Consider the following 20,621-nt stretch of genomic DNA (forward strand, 5'->3'; position numbering starts at 1 on the left):
TAATTATTTTCTTTATATGTGTGTTTGATTAATTATTATATCCACTTTTATATGTGTTTTTTTTTTTTAATTCTTTTCTTTATGTTTAATTATTTTCTTTATATGTGTGTTTGTTTAAACTATATTTATTTTTCTATTATTTCAGTTTCGTAAGCTCCGTGTGGTAAAACCGATTAATCATGGGGCTAAGATCTTAAGTCTCGGACGCCCAAATGGGAATCAAGATTGGTTTTGGGATCCGCTTAGGGAGAGCGGGTTACATGACTTGGTTTACCTAGGCTAAGCCACTGTGCCTCATGCCCTGCTGATGATTCTATGCGAGAGGTGACATCCCAAGACCAGCACCTTTCACATGCCCTTGGGGGAGATGATTGTGACCTTGGATGATGTCGCATTCCTGACACATCTTCAAATTGAGGGGCGGATGTTGAGCCATGGGAAGAAGATGTTGAAACATGAGGGAGCGACACTACTTATGAGGCACTTGGGTGTGTCGCGGTAGGAGGCGGACAAAATTTATGGGCAGAAGTACGGTGGGTACATTAGCTACCCGAGGCTGAGGGACTTATATATGAGGTACCTTGGTAGGGCCAACATATTGGCTCATACGGAGGATCTAGAGGAGCTGGAGGAGCGGGGGAGGGTTAGGACTTATTGCGTGAGGTGTTACCTTCTCTACTTAGTTGGATGCTTGTTGTTTGACGATAGAAGCAACAAACGCATCGAGTTGGTCTATCTGACGACCATGGAGGACAGCTACGCAGGGATGCGTAATTATTCCTAGGGAGGGATGACACTCGCATACCTATACGACGAGTTAGTTGAGGCGTGTAGGCCTGGAGACAGAGCTCTTGGGGGGAGCATGGCACTGCTGATTGTAAGAAACTTATAAATGTGAACCTTAACTTTTATTTTTTTGTTATATTTTTTCGTGCGTAATAATTTATAAATGTGATTTGTTTGGTTTGTGCAGACATGGTTTTTGGCGCATTTTCTTGGCTTTTACAGTGTTGATCCCAACACTGACTACATGGAAAACTATCCGGTTGCAGCGAGGTGGAAGCTTCAGAAGGGTCACGGATAGGGGGTCACGTATCGGTCACTGCTTGATCCAAGATTTGAGAAGGTTTTCTGGTATTATGCTTGGATTATGTGAGGTGTTCGTAGGGTGTACCGTCACTTGCCCGAGAGGGTTTTGAGGCAGTACGGATACGTCCAGACCGTCCCCAGACATCCGACGGATGTTGTAGAGCTGCCACTGCCTCACATTGTGCAGACGTTCGTCGACTTCCACACTCACACACTTAAGGCGGCTGATTGGGGTGAGCAGGCAGGAGAGCAGACATGGAGGATGACGGATGGCTATGTGCTATGGTACACTAGGGTGTCTCACCCTCAGATCTTGCCAGCTCTTCCAGTAGATATTCCGAGGCCAGCAAATGAAGAGCAGATCATTGCAGAGCAGTGGGAGCGGTATGAGGCGAGAAGCTCGCCTGACACCTATGACATGGTTTGTGGCGCTGTTGCCTACGCTGATGCGCAGTTAGGCCAGGAGGAGGTCATGAGCATGACCCCTCAGTAGTGGTTTCAGGCCACGAGCCATATGAGGGAGCAGACCGCGCCAATTTTGACCAGGAGGCGAGGCCAGAGGCCGAGGAGGAGGCACCATCAGCAGGACCAAGACCATGATGAGTAGTAGTAGTATTTTGTTTTTTAGGACTTGTTTTTTAGTTTTGGTGTTTTCATGACATTGATTTGTATATTTGTACTTTGATGACATTACTTTTAATTTCATGGGATTTTTTACTTTGTTTAATGTATAAAAATGTTGGTTTAATTATGTTGTGCATTTGCACCAATATTTTTTTGTGATTTGAATCGTTATGATGAATTTCAAACGTTTGTGTAATTTGAACCAAATGTCGGTTTAATTTAATTATGGACAATTGTAAAAGATATTGTATTTTTCTTATTTATGTCAGAGTTTCAATGTTATATGAATTATTTTGCCTTTGGAAATACTCTGGTTTAATTACAGGTAAAAGCTGACCGAAAAATGGCTTGGAAATGTTTAGAATCATGCAGAGCCCACTGTCTGCATAATTTGTTTTCCTCGGCAATTAACTACAGCCGGATTTCAAATTCGTCGGCAGTTAACTGCCGAGGGGGCAAAAAAATAAATTACTTGTGTGCCACAACCTTATCAAATGTGGGAACATCAATTCTCAACCAAATACATACGTAAATATGAGTAGTATTTCATTTTTTTTTGTTGTTGCAAGTAATAACACAATCTTGGGAGTGTGCCAAACAATTTTTTTTAATACTCCAGAATAAAACTCTCGCCTTTATATTCTCCTTAGATTTTTTGTGCATTGAGCCAAACAATAATATTATGTCCTCTTAATTATTATTTTTATTCTTACATTTTTTGTTAAAAAAGATTATTTATAATCAAAGTTTTTTCAATAAAATAAATTAAAGAGAATTAAAAATATATATATTTATATAATACTAACTACTAAATAAAATTGCTAAAACAAAACTACTAGATAAAAATAAAATTTTGATACCTTTAAAAAAATGGTGTTATAGGCTACCGCTCCTTCCGCCTACCCTCAAGGCCACCCTTGTTTCCGAATATGTTGTTCCTAAAAATAATTTTTGAATATGTGAAACAAACGTGTTTCATCGGTGTCTAATAATTTAAAGATTTATTTTTAAGTGTCTAGTTAGTTAAACAAAAAAAAAAAAAAAAAAAAGAACCATAATCTTTTGTCACCTTTTATTGTCAAAGCAAATGAATATTTAAGTAACGTCGTTTGAAAAATTATTTTCTATGAATTACTACAACAATTTTTTTTAGAAAAATAAAACTACAGTAAGCTTTAACACGGTGAGGTATATTCTTGTGTAAGAGGTGTTGATTTAATAGTTAGAGCTACTTTGTAATCTCAAAGAAATTTGAATCCCATCTTACCCTTTTCTTATTTAAAAAAAAGAAAGAAGAGAGGATTGCTATATATCCCGAAGGATTTTATAGCGAAAGTGTCCCGAATTACATTCCAACCAATAAAAATATTTACTAGCCGCAAAACATGGAGGAGTGAGGTTCCTAGTTTTTATTTTATTTTATTAAGTAGTCAAATAAAAATGTAAGCTATGGCCTTTAATCTGCCAACATATTCAGGAACCGTTCATGAATTAATTTTTCACTGGATTTATCATTTCTCTTCTCTAAAATAAAGTCAATTTTCAATACAATTTACATTTGACAGATGCACGCTTGTACATATCTTTTTTGGTCGGTCATACACGCTTGTACATTTGAAAACAGTACGTTAATTACATTTTTGTTTGCGTACAATTCCTTAAGGTGGTTCTGGTCCAACTAGTAAAGTCCCAAACACTTGTTTCACAATCCTTCCGATCTCTCAAATCAAATCCTAGTTTGTCTGATTCCCAAAGCTCAATTAATACATAGTTTCTTATACAATCTTCCTAAACAAACTAAATAAACTAATATTTCTTCAGCTGATACTTACGCCAAAGAGCCTTAAGCCTCCATGTTTGGCATCTTCAAAAGAATGTATTTTCTTATTATTACCATCAATATCACTGTAGATTACATCAATTAATGACAACGGCAGTCTCTCTCCGTTATTATTTGTCAAATTTATAGGTTCACACCTATAAAATACAATGGTGTCTTTGGCCTTCAATTTCTTATCCTTCACAAACCGATTCCATCCTCTAGTGAACACATAGCTCTGGCTGCTCTTCCAATAGCAATATCGAAACTTCCACAATCGCATGAGTTTGTCATAAAACACAACTTCCACGTCATTGCCACAAACCAAAGGAAAATAGGTAACTGCATGTTTTTTCGGGACGACAAGCCTATTGAGTTTACCAACATCACTTGGTGTTAATTCTTTTTGAAAAAGTAGTTGTGTGCAAGAAAATTGTTCCTCATCCTTCACCCCTATAACAACACCTTCTTTGCCTGCACCTTGGCGCCTTTCATTATTTCTAAGAAATGTTGTTGCAAAATTAGAGGGGTATGTTCCATTTCTAATCATGATCATAATTGTTTCCATGCTATATTGACTTTGAAACATAGGTTCTTGAACTGTTTGGTTATTCCATGCAAAGTTTCTATGGCTTTCTCTGCTTCTGAGCTTAATGGTGGCGCTGTCGTAAGCCATGGCAGCATCTCTTTCAGATTTGAATGTCCCTAACCATATTCTTTGGTGATTTGCATATATTTGTGCACCCCAATGTCCATTTTGTTGAGGCACAACCCCTTTCAACTTTTCACACCCTGCAACATCCTCTACTTCATACCTCCTACGTTTCACACCATAATTTATCTTAGTAGATTCTGAACTTTCATAGCTTCCATTTATCCTCCAATTTGAAAGCATCTTTTTTTTTTTTTTTTTTTTTTTTTAATGTGTTTCTAATTAATTTATTTATGTGTTTGTAATTCAAAATTCAAAAGAAAAACACAACAACATGTGCAAAATGTAACAAAAAGATAATAATAATAATAATAATGTGAGAAGGATGTTTGATTGGTGTTAGAGCATAAGACAAACAAATACTTGCATGATTGGTCTATGGATGAAACCTGGCAATTATGGTATTTTGTTGTGGTGCGAATTGGTAATTAATCACCTTATTAACTATGTTTGGCTGTACTAATAAACAACTCTATCGGTTAGTTAAGAAACTAAACTACCAGTTACAAACAAAGTTTAAGTTACAGCCTATGGGACAAATCTGAAATTGGTTGAACTTAATTTAGAAAAACTAAATCTATTTAGCTCAGAATCTTGTTTTCCAAGTTGTGATTATGTAGTGTCATTTTATTGTCTTGACATTTGTTCTCCTACATAATATCACTTGACCTCATATTCACACAAATTGACCTTATAGTACGGGGACTTAATTAGCTTAATCATCCTATATATAATTATTTTATAATGCAATTGATTTACATATACTATTTTAAGTCTTTGCATTAACGCATCGCTTTTGAACTTGTATTTTCATCATATAAATTCATTTGGTTTAAAAAATTATAGTTCATTGTCACAATTGCCTTGTGGGATAATAAGACATATGAAAATTAGAGTCATTCAGTATTTTCCGATATAAAATAGTTTTTTTTGTTGTTGAAGGAATTACCGTATTAAAATAGTTATTATTACATATGACGGTTATTTTATGGTTAGGGGTTATAAATTTAAGGATATATTAATTGTTCGATAGATCATTGAAAAGTGTTCTCAAATCAAACACACAAACAAAATAGCAGATTCATAGTTTAGATATTTTAATTCACCTCTATAAAAAAAAAAAAAAAAAAACTGACCAATCACCCTATAATATATTTTTTTTTGGAGAAGATCACCCTATAACATAACATTGAAAATAAATGAGGAATTTCGAAAGAAGAGACACAACACTAGCATCCCTTTGAGAGAAAAAATCTCTAATGAGGAATGACGTGAATATTGAACGATTCCCTCAGAAATATGGAGCTTAGCAACTGTTTCCGATTTCCTGTAGCTACTTTTAAATTGATGATGTAGAATTACCACCTTGTCCTTCACTTGAAACTATCATGACATGGAGAGGTATTTGACCAACACTTTGAAGCATACACCTTCGTATATTTCATAATATACACTCCCTCCATGAATGAAAGTATATATGATACATTTATTTTGAGATGAAACCTCTTCAAAAAAAAAAAATAGTATATTTTGTTTTTGGGATATTATTCTTGTGGTGTTAAAGGTTGGTCTTTGGATGCCGACTTAATTATAATAACTTGAGCATCATCATCATCCAACTCCTCTTGGTCACCTTGAACATTGATACTCTTGTACCACTTAGCACAGAACAAGTAAATCACAAAATCAAAAACAACTAGCCCTGCTAGAAGAAAGAAAAACCTATCCATGTGCCCTTTGTTTAGGTTCTCTGGAATCCAACCTTTGTCATTCCCTCTTGCAGTGATTTTCATGACCACGTGAACAAGCATGCTACTCACATAGTTTCCAAGAGAAATTGAAGCCATACAAAGTGAACTCCCAAAACTTTTTATTCCATCTGGTGCTTGACCATTAAAGAACTCCAATTGACCCACATACATGAAAACCTCTGAAGCACCAATCAGAACATACTGTGGAATTTGATAGAATATACTCATTGAACTTCTTTTCTGCCCAGGAATTATATTTCTCAGCCTTACCATCTCTGTCATACCTGATGCAACCATTGACAACATTGCAATTATTAACCCAATTCCCATTCTTTCAAGTTCACTAATTCCCCTTGTATTACCAATCAATCTTCCTACTAACGGAACAAGGATTGTGCGATATATTACAGTGCATACTAGCACACTACAGATGTCAAACACAGACATGCTGGCTGCTGGCAAATGAAATTCTCCGATGTTAGAGTTCATCACATCCCCTTGCTCAACAAATAGTGATGCCATTTGTGTAAATACAACAGAGTAACAAATGGTGCATAGCCAAATTGGAAGCATTCTTAACACGCATTTTGTTTCCTCAACTTGAGTCACTGTGCAAAGCTTCCATGGATTGTTTCCAATCTGCTCATCATCATTCTTTGTAATGGTTGCAGCTTTGTCCATCAATCTGCACCCCCATGGTCAACATCAACAATCACATATATAATTATTTTCAAGTTTCATGATATTTTAATTAATTAAAGTAGTTAGTACTGATAATCATTTTACAATCCGTCTCTTGAGATAGGTTAAAGGGTAAAACCCTTACCAACGATCATTTTACAATTGTAACGTAGGAGATTTATACTCCGTTTCTTGAGATGGGTTAAAGGGTAAAACTCTTACCAATGAGTTGAAGGTCAAAATATTATTATTAATTAAATTCATCTAATGTTTGGGTTCTTTCTTCCATCTTTTTTAGAAATTAATATAGCTTGCTTGCTATATCACTTTGTTTGGTTCAACTTCAAGTTAATAATGTTTTGTTTTATCTCAGAGCTAGCTTACCGAAAATCATCACTGTGCAGAATCTTTCTACAACCTTTGATGGCAGATCTAGAACCCAGAACCTCAAAAAGTTTGTCTGCCTTGGCTGGAGCAACATCCCATTTCCTAGCAGCAGCTGTAAAAACCTGAGCAACCCTTACGACAGGGTTTCCTGATGGCTTCAAGTATCTATATTTAGGAGATCCTGATAAAAATGTCAAAAGGGCTATGATAGCAGAGATCAATGATATAAAGAAACCCATTGTCCACTTCCCCGTGTCCTCATAATAGACCAATACAGTATTGGAGAACAAAGATCCAACGTTGAGGGAAAAGTAAAAATAACAGAAGAAAGCTACTTTTAAACTCCTCTCTTTTGGATTCCTCTCATCATATTGGTCAGCTCCAAAGGTTGCTAAGGTTGGTTGGTGTCCTCCATAACCAAATGCAACAAGATATATAGAAAAGTAGAAAATGCTAACTCCAATTGATGATGGCTTACAAGGAATATGGCCATTACCACATCCACTTGGGTTGATCAAAAAACGCCATGATGACAAACATGACAGTGCCAATCCCTATTCAATTTAATTTATAAGAAAAATACATATATATGAAATGGACAACATATATAGAAAATTCAAAATATTAATAAGTTAAGTTATAGTTATACATACGAGAACAAAGAAAAGTTGAAAGATTGTGCAGGTTAAGTATCGACCCCAATAAGAGTCACTGAGAAATGCTCCAACCAATGAGAACATGTAAACGGTTCCTGTCCACTTGCTCACATTATTAGCAGCTTCGGCATTGTCTTGACCAAGAACTCTAGTTAGGAACAGAACCAAGTTCACTCCAACTCCAAAGAAAGCTAAAGTAGCCAGTGCTTGATTCACTGCATTGTTCATTCTTCAAAAACTCAAATAAAAGTAACAAATAAAAAGAGTTTGCAATCATTTTAGTAGTAGTAAGTACCTAACAAGAGGGTTGCAACTTTGGTTCCTCCTTTTTTATTCTCATTCGCTCTGCCACTTTCTTCCATAACAACCTCTTCTCTGTAATTCTCATTTCCTTCCATTTTACCTACCTATTTGTTTATAAAGCAAATCTATATTATTTACTACATGCATACTTAACATTTTGCTACATATTTGTAATCATTTGCCTTTTCACCATGTCTTAAAACTTTTAAAGTAAAAGAAGGGAAAATAAATTAATTTTATTATAAAAATGCTACTTGATGCGAAATGTTTACGGTGCAGCTAAATGGAGATACGTAATTACATTCAAAACTATTTTTTGATTTTTTTATAATAGTTGAGTATGACTCATAGGCAATGTCAAATGGGCTGCCCTGCCATTGTTATGAGGGGTGTAATTATCTTTTAGATTCAAAGCTGTATTTTTGCAACTAGACCAGAGCTTTGGAGTCAATATTCTACTCACTATCATAAAAAATATTCTCCTTCGTTCATTCTTAATCGTCCATTTTTCATTTATTTATTTATAAATATTCTTCTCAAGTTAGTTAATAGAAGCTAGCTTTTTTATTTTTTTATTTATTTTTAATTTCACTTTCCATTTGAATTTATGAATTGTGCAACCTCAAATCCCACCCTTATATATAGACATGAGACTCTTGCATTAATCATGTTGGCGAACAACCAATATATTCAAACTAAAAATACAAAAATAACAAAAACATAAAAATCAGAACTGAAACCACATCTTGGCTCGATACTTCAGAAACAATAAATATTAAAAAAATGGTGACAAAGGAAAGCAATTGACCTTTTGAAGCTGGGGTAAAACTCTCCCATTAGTTACCTACCATATTGCAAAATAGAAAAAGTGATTGGCAAAATTATAGATAACTACAAAATTCTGCACAGTTCAATCCTCACTAAAAACAATGCAAACTAAAATTTCTATCACATTCCAGGCTTGCGTAATTCATCTGTTCCATGCGCAAAGTGGCACCTTTCCCCAAAAGTGCAGGATCCTTTGGTAAAGTTTTCACACAGCTTGGTCTTGAAGTTGTTTGCAGGGGCAGAAGTCTGTGAAGTAATGTTTTTTCCTGGAGGTCCAGAGACCGAACTCACATTTAGAATAAGGTCATGGACCATGGCACTGGCTTGTTTGATCTGATCAAAACTGCCTTCAAGCTCAATATTTCTAAGGTTAGGATCTGAATCATGTTCCCTAATGGAAAGTTTAGCACCTGTTATGTGACAGATTTGCTTGGAGTTAACATCATTTTTTCCAATGATAGCTCCAGCAAGGGTAGCATTAATACTAACTGTTGCAGTGGCTGAGACTCCAAAACCGGCAGCAGCTCCATGAGCTGGAGGTGGGGGCTCAATTCTCCCACCAACACTGCTGCTTTGCATTTGTCCCATGGCGCGAGTATCTTCATATGCAGGGACCGTTGGCCTGCCAAGCTCCCACTCACCATGGGCAAAGTGACATTTATCCCCAAATTTGCAACCTTCAGCTGTATTGAACTTGTTGCACAACCGGGTCTTAGCAACTGGTGGAGAAGAACCGTCTGGGAAGGATTGTGGAACATTTGGATTTCTACCAATTGGTGGAATAGCAGGACTGCTACCAACATTGATCATCTGATAGACAGCTTTAAAGCCCCCAGGAACATAATGCAGGAAATGGCATCCCTCGCCAAATGGACATCCAGAGGTGCTGCATAATAGATGAAAGCATATAATATTAAACTAACGTAACATACATATAAACCATCTGTTCAGATTAAAAAATTAGTAAAATATTTGAATGGTCTCTGCAATTCACAGATCATTTTTACAATTTGATGGAACCCAGATGAGCGCAGGGTTATAACAAAAACAGTTATCGAACACATGACGCATAATACATCAGTGTCTTCTAACGTACAAGGTGGTTACAAAGAGATAGCCCCAGTGCAATTTATAATCCTTCAATATATTCTAATATCAGCATTATTTCATCCACAAAAAGTAGAGATTATCACCAATATAAACAGAAACGACAAGGAGACGGAAGAGGAGTATGAAAATGTGAATTAATGCAAATTAGGTATCTCAACTTATAGTAATTCTCGGTGATGTATAAAGGTACAGTGCAGTGTGTATCCCAAAATCCAAAATAACAATAGAAATAGCTTGTTGAAAATCACAACATATGCAGATAAAAATGATAAAGAACAATACAGAAAGTGACCAATAGAACAGAAAAGTGGTCACAGAATATGAATCGTAAAAGATTGTGAAAATAATATTAGTATCATATATTTGGCCCTCGGCCTGTGAGGGAAACTTCCTAGCAAAGAAAGGTTAAAGATATTGCAACAATCAAGATAAGATTCAGCATCAACATAAGATGGGTTTGCTCAGTGGAAGAGTGCCAATGGTTTATTTCAGCTCAAACCATTTGGACCGTCATAATATTCCCAAGGACCTAAGAGTCCTCTAGAAAGGCTCAAAATCCCTCCATAAGGGCTCTTGAGGCCTAGGCACGCCCTTCCTAGGGCGCCGCCTCTCTAAGCTTCTAGAAACCTCTAGAAACCGCCTAAAACACCGAAAGCCCAGCTTCCTTAGGGCTGAAGTAACACTAAAACAAGCCCACAAGGAGGCTATAAATACCACCCTTGGGAGCACTCTCAAGGCAGGAGACAAACAGTCTAACCCTAGATTTTATTACCGTACTTTTGCAAGTACACCATTATATTCACAACCTAAAAGTAAAACCCTCAAATCACTTCACAACCTAAAAGTAAAACCCTGAAATCATCATTTACTACACTGTCTTAAACCTACAACAAAAACAACCAAGCCTTAACCCACTAAGTGGGATAGGCTACATGGATCAAACGACATCATAATAATTTCACTTCAAGCCTATCAATCAAGCCACGAAATCTGAAAATCCTAAATTTCCACCATCTTAATGTTTAAACAAATTGCCATTATTGTAACAATTTTTTTTGTTGCAAACTAAAACTACAGAAGATTCCAAGGGAGATGAGGGAGATTGAGGGCTAAGAAATGCAGTGATCATGATGAGGAGGAATTTTGATTAGATAGAATTCAGAATAAGTAGGTGAGGAGTTCAATGACAAGAGATAATGGAATATTTAAAGGTGCATTCATCAGGTAGTTATACTAGAAAAGAATAAAGTTAATGGACAATTATTTAGCATACAGCAATGCTATATGTAGCAAATTATTTTTCAGGAAACTACACGAGTGTTGTTTTTTTAGTTAAAAAGTAAACTGCAGATAACGGTTTTTGGCTGAATCCAGGAATTGGTGGAATTCACCCAAGTAGTAGTGATTAATAGCCAATCACATTTAATCGTGAATGTTTTGTGAGTATTTTCTTCACTGAATTTAGCATTTTCCTTTAGCATAACAGTTAGGAATATTTTCAAAATAAAAGAATAAATTCAGAAAGTAGTAATTGATTTAAGCACTGCTATTTCAGCATTTTTTTTTAAAGCATACAATATTGAAAGAAGGACCTGAATAATATGAATCATTACAGGCCGGTCCCAAACTCGGGTAAAAGGAGAGGGTTGTGTTAGGCCTTGACAACCAACGTAAAACTTTGTTGACTCTCTATGGCGTAATTTGATCCATGTAGCCGACCCCGCTTAGAGGATAAGGCTTGGTTGTTGTTGCATTACAAAGTTTCACGATTTGGAAAAGATGACCATAGACTTATGACAGCAAATAACAGTCTTCGATACAAGACAAGATAATTATGTGGCAAAAATACTCACAATATAAACAACAGGCATACGAAGAGCACATAAGAAATAAACGATATAATCAACGGTCAACACACGTTAATATTATCCTCACAAATCATGTATATATTTTGAATGGCGCAGATAGTGTCAAAATTTGAAAACATAATCCTGAACAAAGTACGTTATGAATGATTCTGAGTATCAGTAATATTTTGGTGTTTGGATAGAACATGTCGCTAGGCATTTAATTGATCAGCATCATCTCTTTTTAGTACTTAAGAGAAATGATTAGCGGTAAACCTGTAGCACTGTAGAGCCTTATTTACCGAGTTGATTTTAGAAAAGTAAAAGAAGATTTGAACCTGAAAAACTTTGTGCAAGGCTTGGATTTGGTTCCTAAAACATCCATTTCTGTTGCACAACATTATTAAAATTGAATGTGAGTTTTAAGTGATGATTTATTTAAGTAAGAAAGAATATTGAATTGAATATTTTTTATTATTAATTAATGATATTCCCTCTCTTGCGATGATGATGATGATCCATTCAAAAGCTTTCTTTCAACTACATTACCGATTTGCTTATATATGTTAACGTGAGGAGAGATGACACGCGTGCGACGCTCATTGGTCACTTCACCTTCTGCCCTATCTATCCTTTTTCCAAATTTATCATTTACTTTACTAAACTTCATTTTTCTTTCGGGTTAAGTTAAAAGATAAATTTGGTTTCATTTATTCTGAGCAAACATGCATTCTTGATTCTGAAATTTGGGACTGGCTGTAATTAAACGTTATCGCACTGTCCGTAGGTATGTATTTTCAACCGTTCTAATTTGTTTTCTTATTATCGCGGGGTCTGTAAGGTGTTTGATTCAAAGCCCAGCCCTATAGTAGTAATTAATACTTTTCTGCTTGCTGCTTCTAAGATGAGATTCAATTAACCTCTTTTTACTTCCTTGCAATCACCGGCAACCTGATTTTGAAGTTTCTTAGAATTGAGGGGGTAAAATGTGTTTGTTTTGTGGTAGGGTGCAAAAAAATAAAATACACTGTGACATGGGTTGCGGTTGTGTTCTTCAATTATAGTGATGTTGCATTGCATTCTAGATATCGTGACCATGGCATGGCCCTTGTTTTAAAAAATTGAAAGAGTTATTATTAGGGACAAAATCAGAAACAAAGTGTGACCAATTGGTATAAGGGAGATGAGAAGAAATTTGGTCGTGGGTAGGTTCAGTGGGAGAATGTCTTCCTTTAGTGCAGGTGTTGTTAACCCCAATTGTCTCCCAAAATCTATAACTATCATTTATTTATTGGAAACAACTGTGGGTGCTGAGTCTGCTTCTGACTCACCAAGCAAGTGGTGGTTAAAGCAATCAAGTCTACTAAAAGGGCCAAAGTATACTCATATAAGAAACAAGTCTCTGGACACCAAAAAAACAATGCTAAATCATATCTAACTTGATACCAAAAATATCATAGTTAATACTCAACACTCTTTTTAAAGTATAAAACCCAAATTTTATTGTAGTATATAGGTTACGACTTTAAAATAACTAAATTGGACATATTTCATTACCTCAAGATGAATAACAAAGGAGGTTATAATTTTATATAGTAACTAAAAAAGTTATTAGCATTACTTGCACCAAACTAAATACTCTGTTGTTTAGATGTGCAGATGGTCGAGCTAGATAAAGATGAGTTGAGGTTAACTTACCCGCACGGACTCTCCATGTTATTATAGCATCCAGTTGTGGGTTATATTCGGGGTACTAAGCTGACTTCAAAAGAGATCGATCATAAATATTGAGGGCTTACACTCATGAGCTATCAGTCTGATGTCGTTCGATCATCCATTCTGGAGTCCCCAAATGAATTACCTATATGAATTCAAAGTATAAAGCCCTCTATGGAGCCCATTTAACAACTATATACAAGGTAGAAGTTACCTCCCATTCACTATTTACTATTACTAGATATTAATTCTGACTTGGACATTAGATTGCCTCTGTAGATTCCTCCCCTCGGACTGAACCACCACCACATAGATTATCAGCACCGGCTGATTTACATCCAACCTCCCTTGCGGTGAACTCATCTTTTAAAACTATAACATTGATCGTTATACAATTTGTTTTTGGTGGGTATGTAACCCAAATATTCATGCCGACATTTTTAACCACCATCGATTGAGGAAATTAGTTGGTTAATGCGGCTAAATTGAACGGGGAGCTTGTTTAATTATTAAAACAATATCTTGTTCCCACCTTTCCCCAAACTAAAAAAAACATCTGCCAAGTGTTTTGAATTTTTATAGGACTCAAGCAGAATTGATTGAGCGCGCGCACGAGTGTGTCTATATATACATAGCCAGTGACATAACTCTTCAAACGTCAATAGTGGAAAAGTTTAAAACGAGCTACTTTTTCTTTGGGAGAAATGTGAACCAAGTTTTTTGTGAGTCATTGAAGCTTTTTGAAATTGCGACAATCATGCAAATGCGATTGGAAATAAACACAAATTAAGTTGTGGATAGAAATCTAATGTTCTCCTTGGTTACTAACACTCTTATTTCAAACACAATACAAAAATGCCACGATAAATATAAAAGCAATCATACACGACCATATTCATCTATGCACAAATAAATTAAAGAGATCACTAAAAGTGGACTGTACTTATGACTTTCACTTGACATTTACATTCAAATACTGCTTCCTCATTTTGATTTGTATGTCACTTGAGTACAACAAGACCAGGACGTGCAAGATGGCCACCAAAGAAATAGACTCGACCTCGTCTGAATCACAAATATTGTTGCTTAGAGATGAGGCTTTCAGACTTTTATTCAAAGAACTTCGACAGGAAGGTAAATGTTGCACTTTGTTCCCAATGGAGGTTGCATTTATTCCTTGATGAAAACTAAAACCTGGAAAGAAATAATTTGCATTACTAATATTTATGCATGCAGTTGTAATATATGTATATTTATGGATGTAAGATTATAAACTTACATGATTTATAAGGAACGCTGTTGTTGTATTCTGAGCTTACTTGTAGATAGGTGGTGGTGGGGAAGCATAAATGTAAACTGGCGGAGGAGGTGATTTCATTGGTGGGGGAGGTGATTTGTATATGTATGTGGGAGCGGGAGCTGGGGAGGGAGGAGGTGGTGATGTGTAGTGGTAAGGTGGTGGAGATGATGTAGGTGGGGGGGGACTCACATAATGGTAAGGAGGTGGAGGAGACGCCGTTGGTGGTGGAGGGGATTTGTAGTGGTAGGGAGTATGAGGAGTGGGAGATGGTGGAGGAGGACTTTGATAGTAATAAGGAGGTGGTGGAGATGGAGATGGAGGTGGAGGTGACTTGTAATAGTAAGGAGGTGGAGGTGACGGGGATGGTGGTGGAGGTGATTTGTAGTAGTAGGGAGGTGGTGGAGAAGGCGATGGTGGTGGTGGGGAATGATAATAGTATGGAGGAGGGGGGGAGGGAGAGGGTGGAGGGGGACTCTTGTAATAGTATGGAGGTGGAGGAGAGGGAGAGGGTGGAGGGGGACTTTTGTAGTAGTATGGAGGTGGAGGTGATGGGGTTGGTGGTGGAGGTGATTTGTAGTAATAAGGAGGTGGTGGAGATGGTGATGGTGGTGGAGGGGATTGGTAATAGTACGGTGGAGGTGGGGATGGTGAGGGTGGTGGAGGAGATTTATAATAGTATGGAGGGGGAGGGGATGGTGATGGTGGAGGTGGTGACTTATAATAGTATGGTGGAGGAGGGGATGGTGATGGTGGTGGTGGTGACTTATAGTAGTATGGAGGGTTTGGTAATTCTTTAGGTGGGGGAGGAGAATGATAATAGTATGGTGGAGGTGGGGATGGTGATGGCGGTGGGGGAGATTTGTAATAGTATGGAGGGGGAGGTGATGGGGATGGTGGAGGTGGTGACTTATAGTAGTATGGTGGAGAATAATAATGGACAGGTGGAGGTGGTGACTTGTACTTGTAAACTGGTGTTGGAGGAGGAGGAGACTTATACACGTAAGCAGGTGATGGCGGAGGTGGTGAATTGTACTTGTAAACTGGTGTTGGAGGAGGAGGTGACTTGTAGTAATAGGGTGGTTTGTATACAGGTGATGGTGGGGGTGGTGACTTGTACACATATGTTGGTGACGGTGGAGGTGGTGAATTGTATTTGTAAACTGGTGTTGGAGGAGGTGGTGAATTGTAGTAGTACGGGGGTTTGTACACAGGTGAAGGTGGAGGTGGAGACTTGTAGTAGTAAACTGGTGATGGTGGAGGAGGTGACTTGTAATAGTATGGGGGTTTATACACAGGTGATGGTGGGGGTGGAGACTTGTACACGTAAGTTGGTGATGGTGGAGGTGGTGAATTATACTTGTAAACTGGTGTTGGAGGAGGAGGTGACTTGTAGTAGTAAACTGGTGTTGGAGGAGGAGGTGACTTGTAGTAGTATGGGGGCTTGTATACAGGTGATGGTGGAGGAGGTGACTTGTAATAGTATGGGGGTTTATACACAGGTGATGGTGGGGGTGGAGACTTGTACACGTAAGTTGGTGATGGTGGAGGTGGTGAATTGTACTTGTAAACTGGTGTTGGAGGAGGAGGTGACTTGTAGTAGTACGGGGGTTTGTATACAGGTGATGGTGGGGGTGGTGACTTGTAGTAGTAAACTGGTGATGGAGGGGGAGGTGACTTGTAGTAGTATGGGGGCTGGTATACAGGTGATGGTGGAGGAGGTGACTTGTAATAGTATGGGGGTTTATATACAGGTGATGGTGGGGGTGGAGACTTGTACACGTAAGTTGGTGATGGTGGAGGTGGTGAATTGTACTTGTAAATTGGTGTTGGAGGAGGAGGTGACTTGTAGTAGTATGGGGGTTTGTAAACAGGTGATGGTGGGGGTGGTGACTTGTAATAATATGGAGGAGAATATTGATGGACAGGTGGAGGTGGTGATGTGTACTTATAAGTAGGTGATGGTGGAGGTGGTGACTTGTATATATAAACCGGTGAAGGAGGAGGAGGTGACTTGTAGTAGTAAGGAGTTGGTGAAGGCTTAGGTTTTTCACATTCTTCATAATGCTTCTTAGAAGCATATGCGAATGGCTTAGCCTTGAGCACAACTTCATACTTGTCTTTAGATTTTACCTTCAAGTCAGTTCCCTCATTGAGCTTAGTAGGTATGTTGAAGGGAGAGTCTTTAGGTGGAGCATATAGTTTGGCTTTGCACACCACAGAACCATATTTTACATAGTTAAAGTTTGGAATTGTGATGGCATACTTTCCATTACTCTTAGTTTTACCGTAAGCCTTGATGATGTTCCTTCCAGCTTTGCATTTGACCTCAACAACAGCACCTATCCCATAATCATTTAAAATTCATAAGTCACACATGTGTTATAACAAAGTGAAATATGAACAATGACAGAATTAAAAAAAAAACGATACAAAATCTTACTAAAAGAAGGGCAAGTTTAGCTATATGTGTCCTAAGCATGTTAATTCTTACTAGGCATTAACCAGTTCTGAAATTCGCGTCAAATTATCATGTTGATTTTCTTTATTGCATCATGTTTTTGGTTCTAAATAAATATTGTATGTTGTGTAGGAATGAAGTTGGTTTTATTAATGAGTCAAAAATAAGTTGGTTTTTATTGATAGATATAGGTTCTCAAAGGTGATGGATATATGCAGAAGATAAAATGCTTTGTAATTGTTGTTTGAAAAATGAATAGCTAAACTTGATATATAAAACATATGAACCTCATCCAAAAATTTAAAATTAACCGCCAAATATTTGACTATAAAACAATATTGAATATTGATGCAGAGAAGAGAGATTAAAATGTATCAATTAAGAAATGAATGTAATATACCTTTGAGATGTTTCTTGTCATGAGACTTTTCAGGATACTCCCAATTATAGCACTTGTAGCTGTAGACTTTACCCACTACCTTCACAATCAATGGGTGGTGGTAAGGAGGGGGATATACAACTGGCGGAGGAGGAGAATTATAGTAGTATGGAGGTGGAGTGTACTTGGGTGGTGGTGGAGACTGATAGTAGTACGGTGTTGGTGGAGGTGGAGATTTTACAGGAGGTGGTGGTGAATTGTAGTAGTAAGGTGGATGAGGTACCGGAGATGGAGGAGGAGGAGACTTGTAATAATAGGGTGGTGGAGGAGATGGTGAAGGTGGTGGAGGAGATTTATAATAATATGGTGGTGGAGGGGACGGTGAAGGAGGTGGTGGGGACTTGTAATAATATGGAGGAGGAGGGGAGGGTGAGGGTGGTGGGGGAGACTTGTAGTAGTAAGGAGGTGGAGGTGAGGGAGAGGGTGGTGGAGGAGACTTGTAGTAGTAAGGTGGTGGAGGTGAGGGAGAAGGTGGAGGGGGAGACTTGTAATAGTATGGCGGAGCTTTGTGCTCATATGGTGGTGGGGGAGACTTGTAATAGTAAGGTGGAGGAGGGGAGGGAGAGGGTGGAGGAGGAGATTTATAGTAGTAAGGTGGAGGAGGTGAAGGTGAAGGTGGTGGAGGTGACTTGTAGTAGTAAGGAGGTGGAGGTGAGGGAGAGGGTGGTGGAGGTGACTTGTAGTAGTAAGGAGGTGGAGGTGAGGGAGAGGGTGGTGGTGGGGACTTGTAGTAGTAAGGTGGTGGAGGTGAGGGAGAGGGTGGTGGTGGAGATTTATAGTAGTAAGGAGGTGGGGGTGAGGGAGATGGTGGTGGGGGTGACTTGTACTCATATGGTGGCGCTTTGTGCTCATACGGTGGGGGAGGTGGTGACTTGTATACATAAGGAGGTGGAGGGGATGGGGAAGGTGGAGGTGGAGACTTGTACTCATATGGTGGAGCTTTGTGCTCATACGGCGGGGGAGGTGGTGACTTGTATACATAAGGAGGTGGAGGGGATGAGGAAGGTGGAGGTGGAGACTTGTACTCGTAAGGCGGTGGTGGTGAAGGTGACGGTGGCGGAGGTGACTTGTACTCGTAAGGTGGAGCTTTATGTTCATAAGGTGGTGGAGGGGGTGATTTGTAAATGTAAGGAGGTGGCGGTGAAGGAGAGGGTGGAGGGGGTGACTTGTACTCATAAGTTGGTGGTGGAGGAGAACTGTATGGGTAACCATCAGCAGCAACAGAAACCACTGTAGTAGAAATGAGAACAATGGCCAATGCCATGGCCATATGCGGCCGAAAACGACCCCTTATGGGGTCACTGCCCCTAGCAGTCATGGGCAGAAGGCAATTGGTGGCCAATGTTTGGGATAAGATCCTCACCAAAAATGATTAGAAGTGGATCAAGATTGAGATAGAGAGGAGAAAGAGGTGAGGTTTGGTGTTAGTGATGACTGATAAAAGCTGCATGGAATAAGTATACTTATAGTGAGAGTAATGAGTCGTTAAAGAGGAGCTGTCATGAGGGACCAATTCAAAATAATCATTTGGCTTTTGTTTGATTTTAATGCTTTAAACTAAGTTTACCCAGCTGGCCTTGTGACTTTTTTTTAAGGACTGTTTTTCAAACGATCTTTTTCCAATTAGTTTTCCTCCAAATGGCCATACAATAGAAGCAGTCACAATCAAAAACTAATAATTAGAGCATCTCTACTTCTCATCTCAGTATAATAATAATAGTTACCGTAACTTCCTATTCTTTTATCCCTTCTGGCTGAGTTGCCTATCTTGACTTGTGTCGATAAAGTAGTAACTCCAAAATTCTTTACTTTCCTTTTCTTTTCTTTTCTATTTAGCAGAGAGGGAAAGTAAGTAAGTAAGTGAATCACTGATTCATTATTTTTGTTCAAGTCCTTAATGGGTGGCAGCTATTACAAGTTTTGGATTGAACATATTTTATTTTTGGTTAATAATAATTGACTTTTCTTTATTTCTTTTTGCAAGTTTTTGAACACAAGCTTTTGGCAGTTTGTAATACTGAATAACCCAAATATGCTTCATATATTTGCCACAGGTCCACGTGTCCGTTAGGTACGATACAGATCGTCATGATAATCTCTAAAACCAATAGTATAGTAGTATATTGCAAAATCATCATTTATTTTATTTATTCCACTCCCAGGAAATACGTATAATAGCCTATACAGGAGAAGGAAGTGTACAAGTTCATTTCCACTTTAGTTCCACCTGCTATTACTTTCACTTTTTCTTTTTGAATTTTCTTAGCCATGTGATTTCTCAATAATGATATTAACACGTGATTGTTGTCAACACATGCATGAATTCCAAGTGCACCTTGCAACTAAAAAGCAGGACAAAATTATTCTTAATCAAATTTTGTGAATGAAATAATAATTATTGTTTTCTTCGGCATTCAACTCTAGTAATGTCTTACTAGTCTCTAGACGAGGACAATTTTGCAGAAAAGAAAATTATATAAAACATTTCTTAATGTTTCTCGGTTTGTGTTTGGACACAAATCAATTTGCTATCTACTTGTCTTGTTTTAGGATGGGTTATTTCGCCAACTAATTAAGGATGAAATGTTCATTCATAATCAATTGCTTGAATTATTTTGGTAACAGAGAGCTGAATTATTTCAGAAAGTGAATTTTGCACACAAAGTCGAAATATTCGAATGCCAATGCTAACTTTAATTATTTTTTTATTTATTTTTTTGAGTAAAGAAATTCATTAGCTATCAAATCACGGATACATAACGGTACATCATCGTAAACATAGGAGTTAGTATGAGATGGAGCTACCCTAACTAATTCATGAGCGACCCCATAACACACGACTTATATGTGAAATTGTGTTAATATGTTGTATATTAACTTAACCGGGAATTGGTTTGATTT

The 20,621-nt window shown here is 37.7% G+C and overlaps 4 protein-coding genes and 1 long non-coding RNA gene across 6 annotated transcripts; 1 reads left to right on the plus strand and 4 right to left on the minus strand.

The window, feature by feature from the left end:
- Positions 1-3,530: 3,530 nt before the first annotated feature.
- LOC11446763 (AP2/ERF and B3 domain-containing transcription factor At1g51120) lies at positions 3,531-4,427 on the minus strand. Its single transcript, XM_003592809.4, has one exon. The coding sequence runs from the start codon at positions 4,425-4,427 to the stop codon at positions 3,531-3,533; it is 897 nt and encodes a 298-aa protein (XP_003592857.1).
- A 1,323-nt stretch (positions 4,428-5,750) lies between these two features.
- Positions 5,751-8,204, minus strand: LOC11446764 (protein NRT1/ PTR FAMILY 7.1). Its single transcript, XM_003592810.4, has 4 exons — positions 8,015-8,204; positions 7,717-7,934; positions 7,061-7,617; positions 5,751-6,680 (listed from the first exon to the last, which is right to left on the minus strand). Exons 1-4 carry the CDS (start codon positions 8,115-8,117, stop codon positions 5,789-5,791), a joined length of 1,770 nt encoding a protein of 589 aa, XP_003592858.1. The 5' UTR covers positions 8,118-8,204; the 3' UTR covers positions 5,751-5,788.
- A 630-nt stretch (positions 8,205-8,834) lies between these two features.
- On the minus strand, positions 8,835-9,751 carry LOC11446765 (zinc finger CCCH domain-containing protein 44). Its single transcript, XM_024775178.2, has one exon. The coding sequence runs from the start codon at positions 9,658-9,660 to the stop codon at positions 8,971-8,973; it is 690 nt and encodes a 229-aa protein (XP_024630946.2). The 5' UTR covers positions 9,661-9,751; the 3' UTR covers positions 8,835-8,970.
- A 2,612-nt stretch (positions 9,752-12,363) lies between these two features.
- LOC112417482 (uncharacterized) lies at positions 12,364-14,569 on the plus strand. Its single transcript, XR_003007989.2, has 2 exons — positions 12,364-12,594; positions 13,459-14,569. It is a non-coding gene; the product is annotated as an uncharacterized lncRNA (long non-coding RNA).
- Positions 14,293-19,168, minus strand: LOC25485755 (extensin-2). Of its 2 annotated transcripts, XM_039830077.1 has the most exons (4): positions 18,788-19,168; positions 17,682-18,640; positions 14,803-17,162; positions 14,293-14,717 (listed from the first exon to the last, which is right to left on the minus strand). In XM_039830077.1, the coding sequence occupies exons 1-3, from the start codon at positions 19,036-19,038 to the stop codon at positions 14,839-14,841; spliced, it is 3,534 nt and encodes a 1,177-aa protein (XP_039686011.1). In that variant the 5' UTR covers positions 19,039-19,168; the 3' UTR covers positions 14,293-14,717; positions 14,803-14,838. The 2 variants fall into 2 exon arrangements, with proteins under 2 accessions (XP_039686011.1, XP_013470510.2); XM_013615056.3 differs by having other exon boundaries at positions 17,682-19,168.
- Positions 19,169-20,621: the final 1,453 nt, after the last annotated feature.

This window comes from Medicago truncatula, chromosome 1 (assembly GCF_003473485.1).
Source record: "Medicago truncatula cultivar Jemalong A17 chromosome 1, MtrunA17r5.0-ANR, whole genome shotgun sequence".
NCBI classification, from domain to species: domain Eukaryota; kingdom Viridiplantae; phylum Streptophyta; class Magnoliopsida; order Fabales; family Fabaceae; genus Medicago; species Medicago truncatula.

Excerpts from the sequence above, each read along its gene's own strand:
- LOC11446763 (XM_003592809.4), bottom strand. The coding sequence starts at position 4,427 with ATGCTTTCAAATTGGAGGATAAATGGAAGCTATGAAAGTTCAGAATCT.
- LOC11446764 (XM_003592810.4), bottom strand. The coding sequence starts at position 8,117 with ATGGAAGGAAATGAGAATTACAGAGAAGAGGTTGTTATGGAAGAAAGT. Across the intron at positions 7,618-7,716 it reads TTCAACTTTTCTTTGTTCTC|GGATTGGCACTGTCATGTTT; the intron begins GTATGTATAACT and ends TAAATTGAATAG. Across the intron at positions 6,681-7,060 it reads CTGCACAGTGATGATTTTCG|ATTGATGGACAAAGCTGCAA; the intron begins GTAAGCTAGCTC and ends ATGGGGGTGCAG.
- LOC11446765 (XM_024775178.2), bottom strand. The coding sequence starts at position 9,660 with ATGATCAATGTTGGTAGCAGTCCTGCTATTCCACCAATTGGTAGAAAT.
- LOC25485755 (XM_013615056.3), bottom strand. The coding sequence starts at position 19,038 with ATGACTGCTAGGGGCAGTGACCCCATAAGGGGTCGTTTTCGGCCGCAT. Across the intron at positions 17,163-17,681 it reads TGACAAGAAACATCTCAAAG|GTGCTGTTGTTGAGGTCAAA; the intron begins GTATATTACATT and ends ATTATGGGATAG.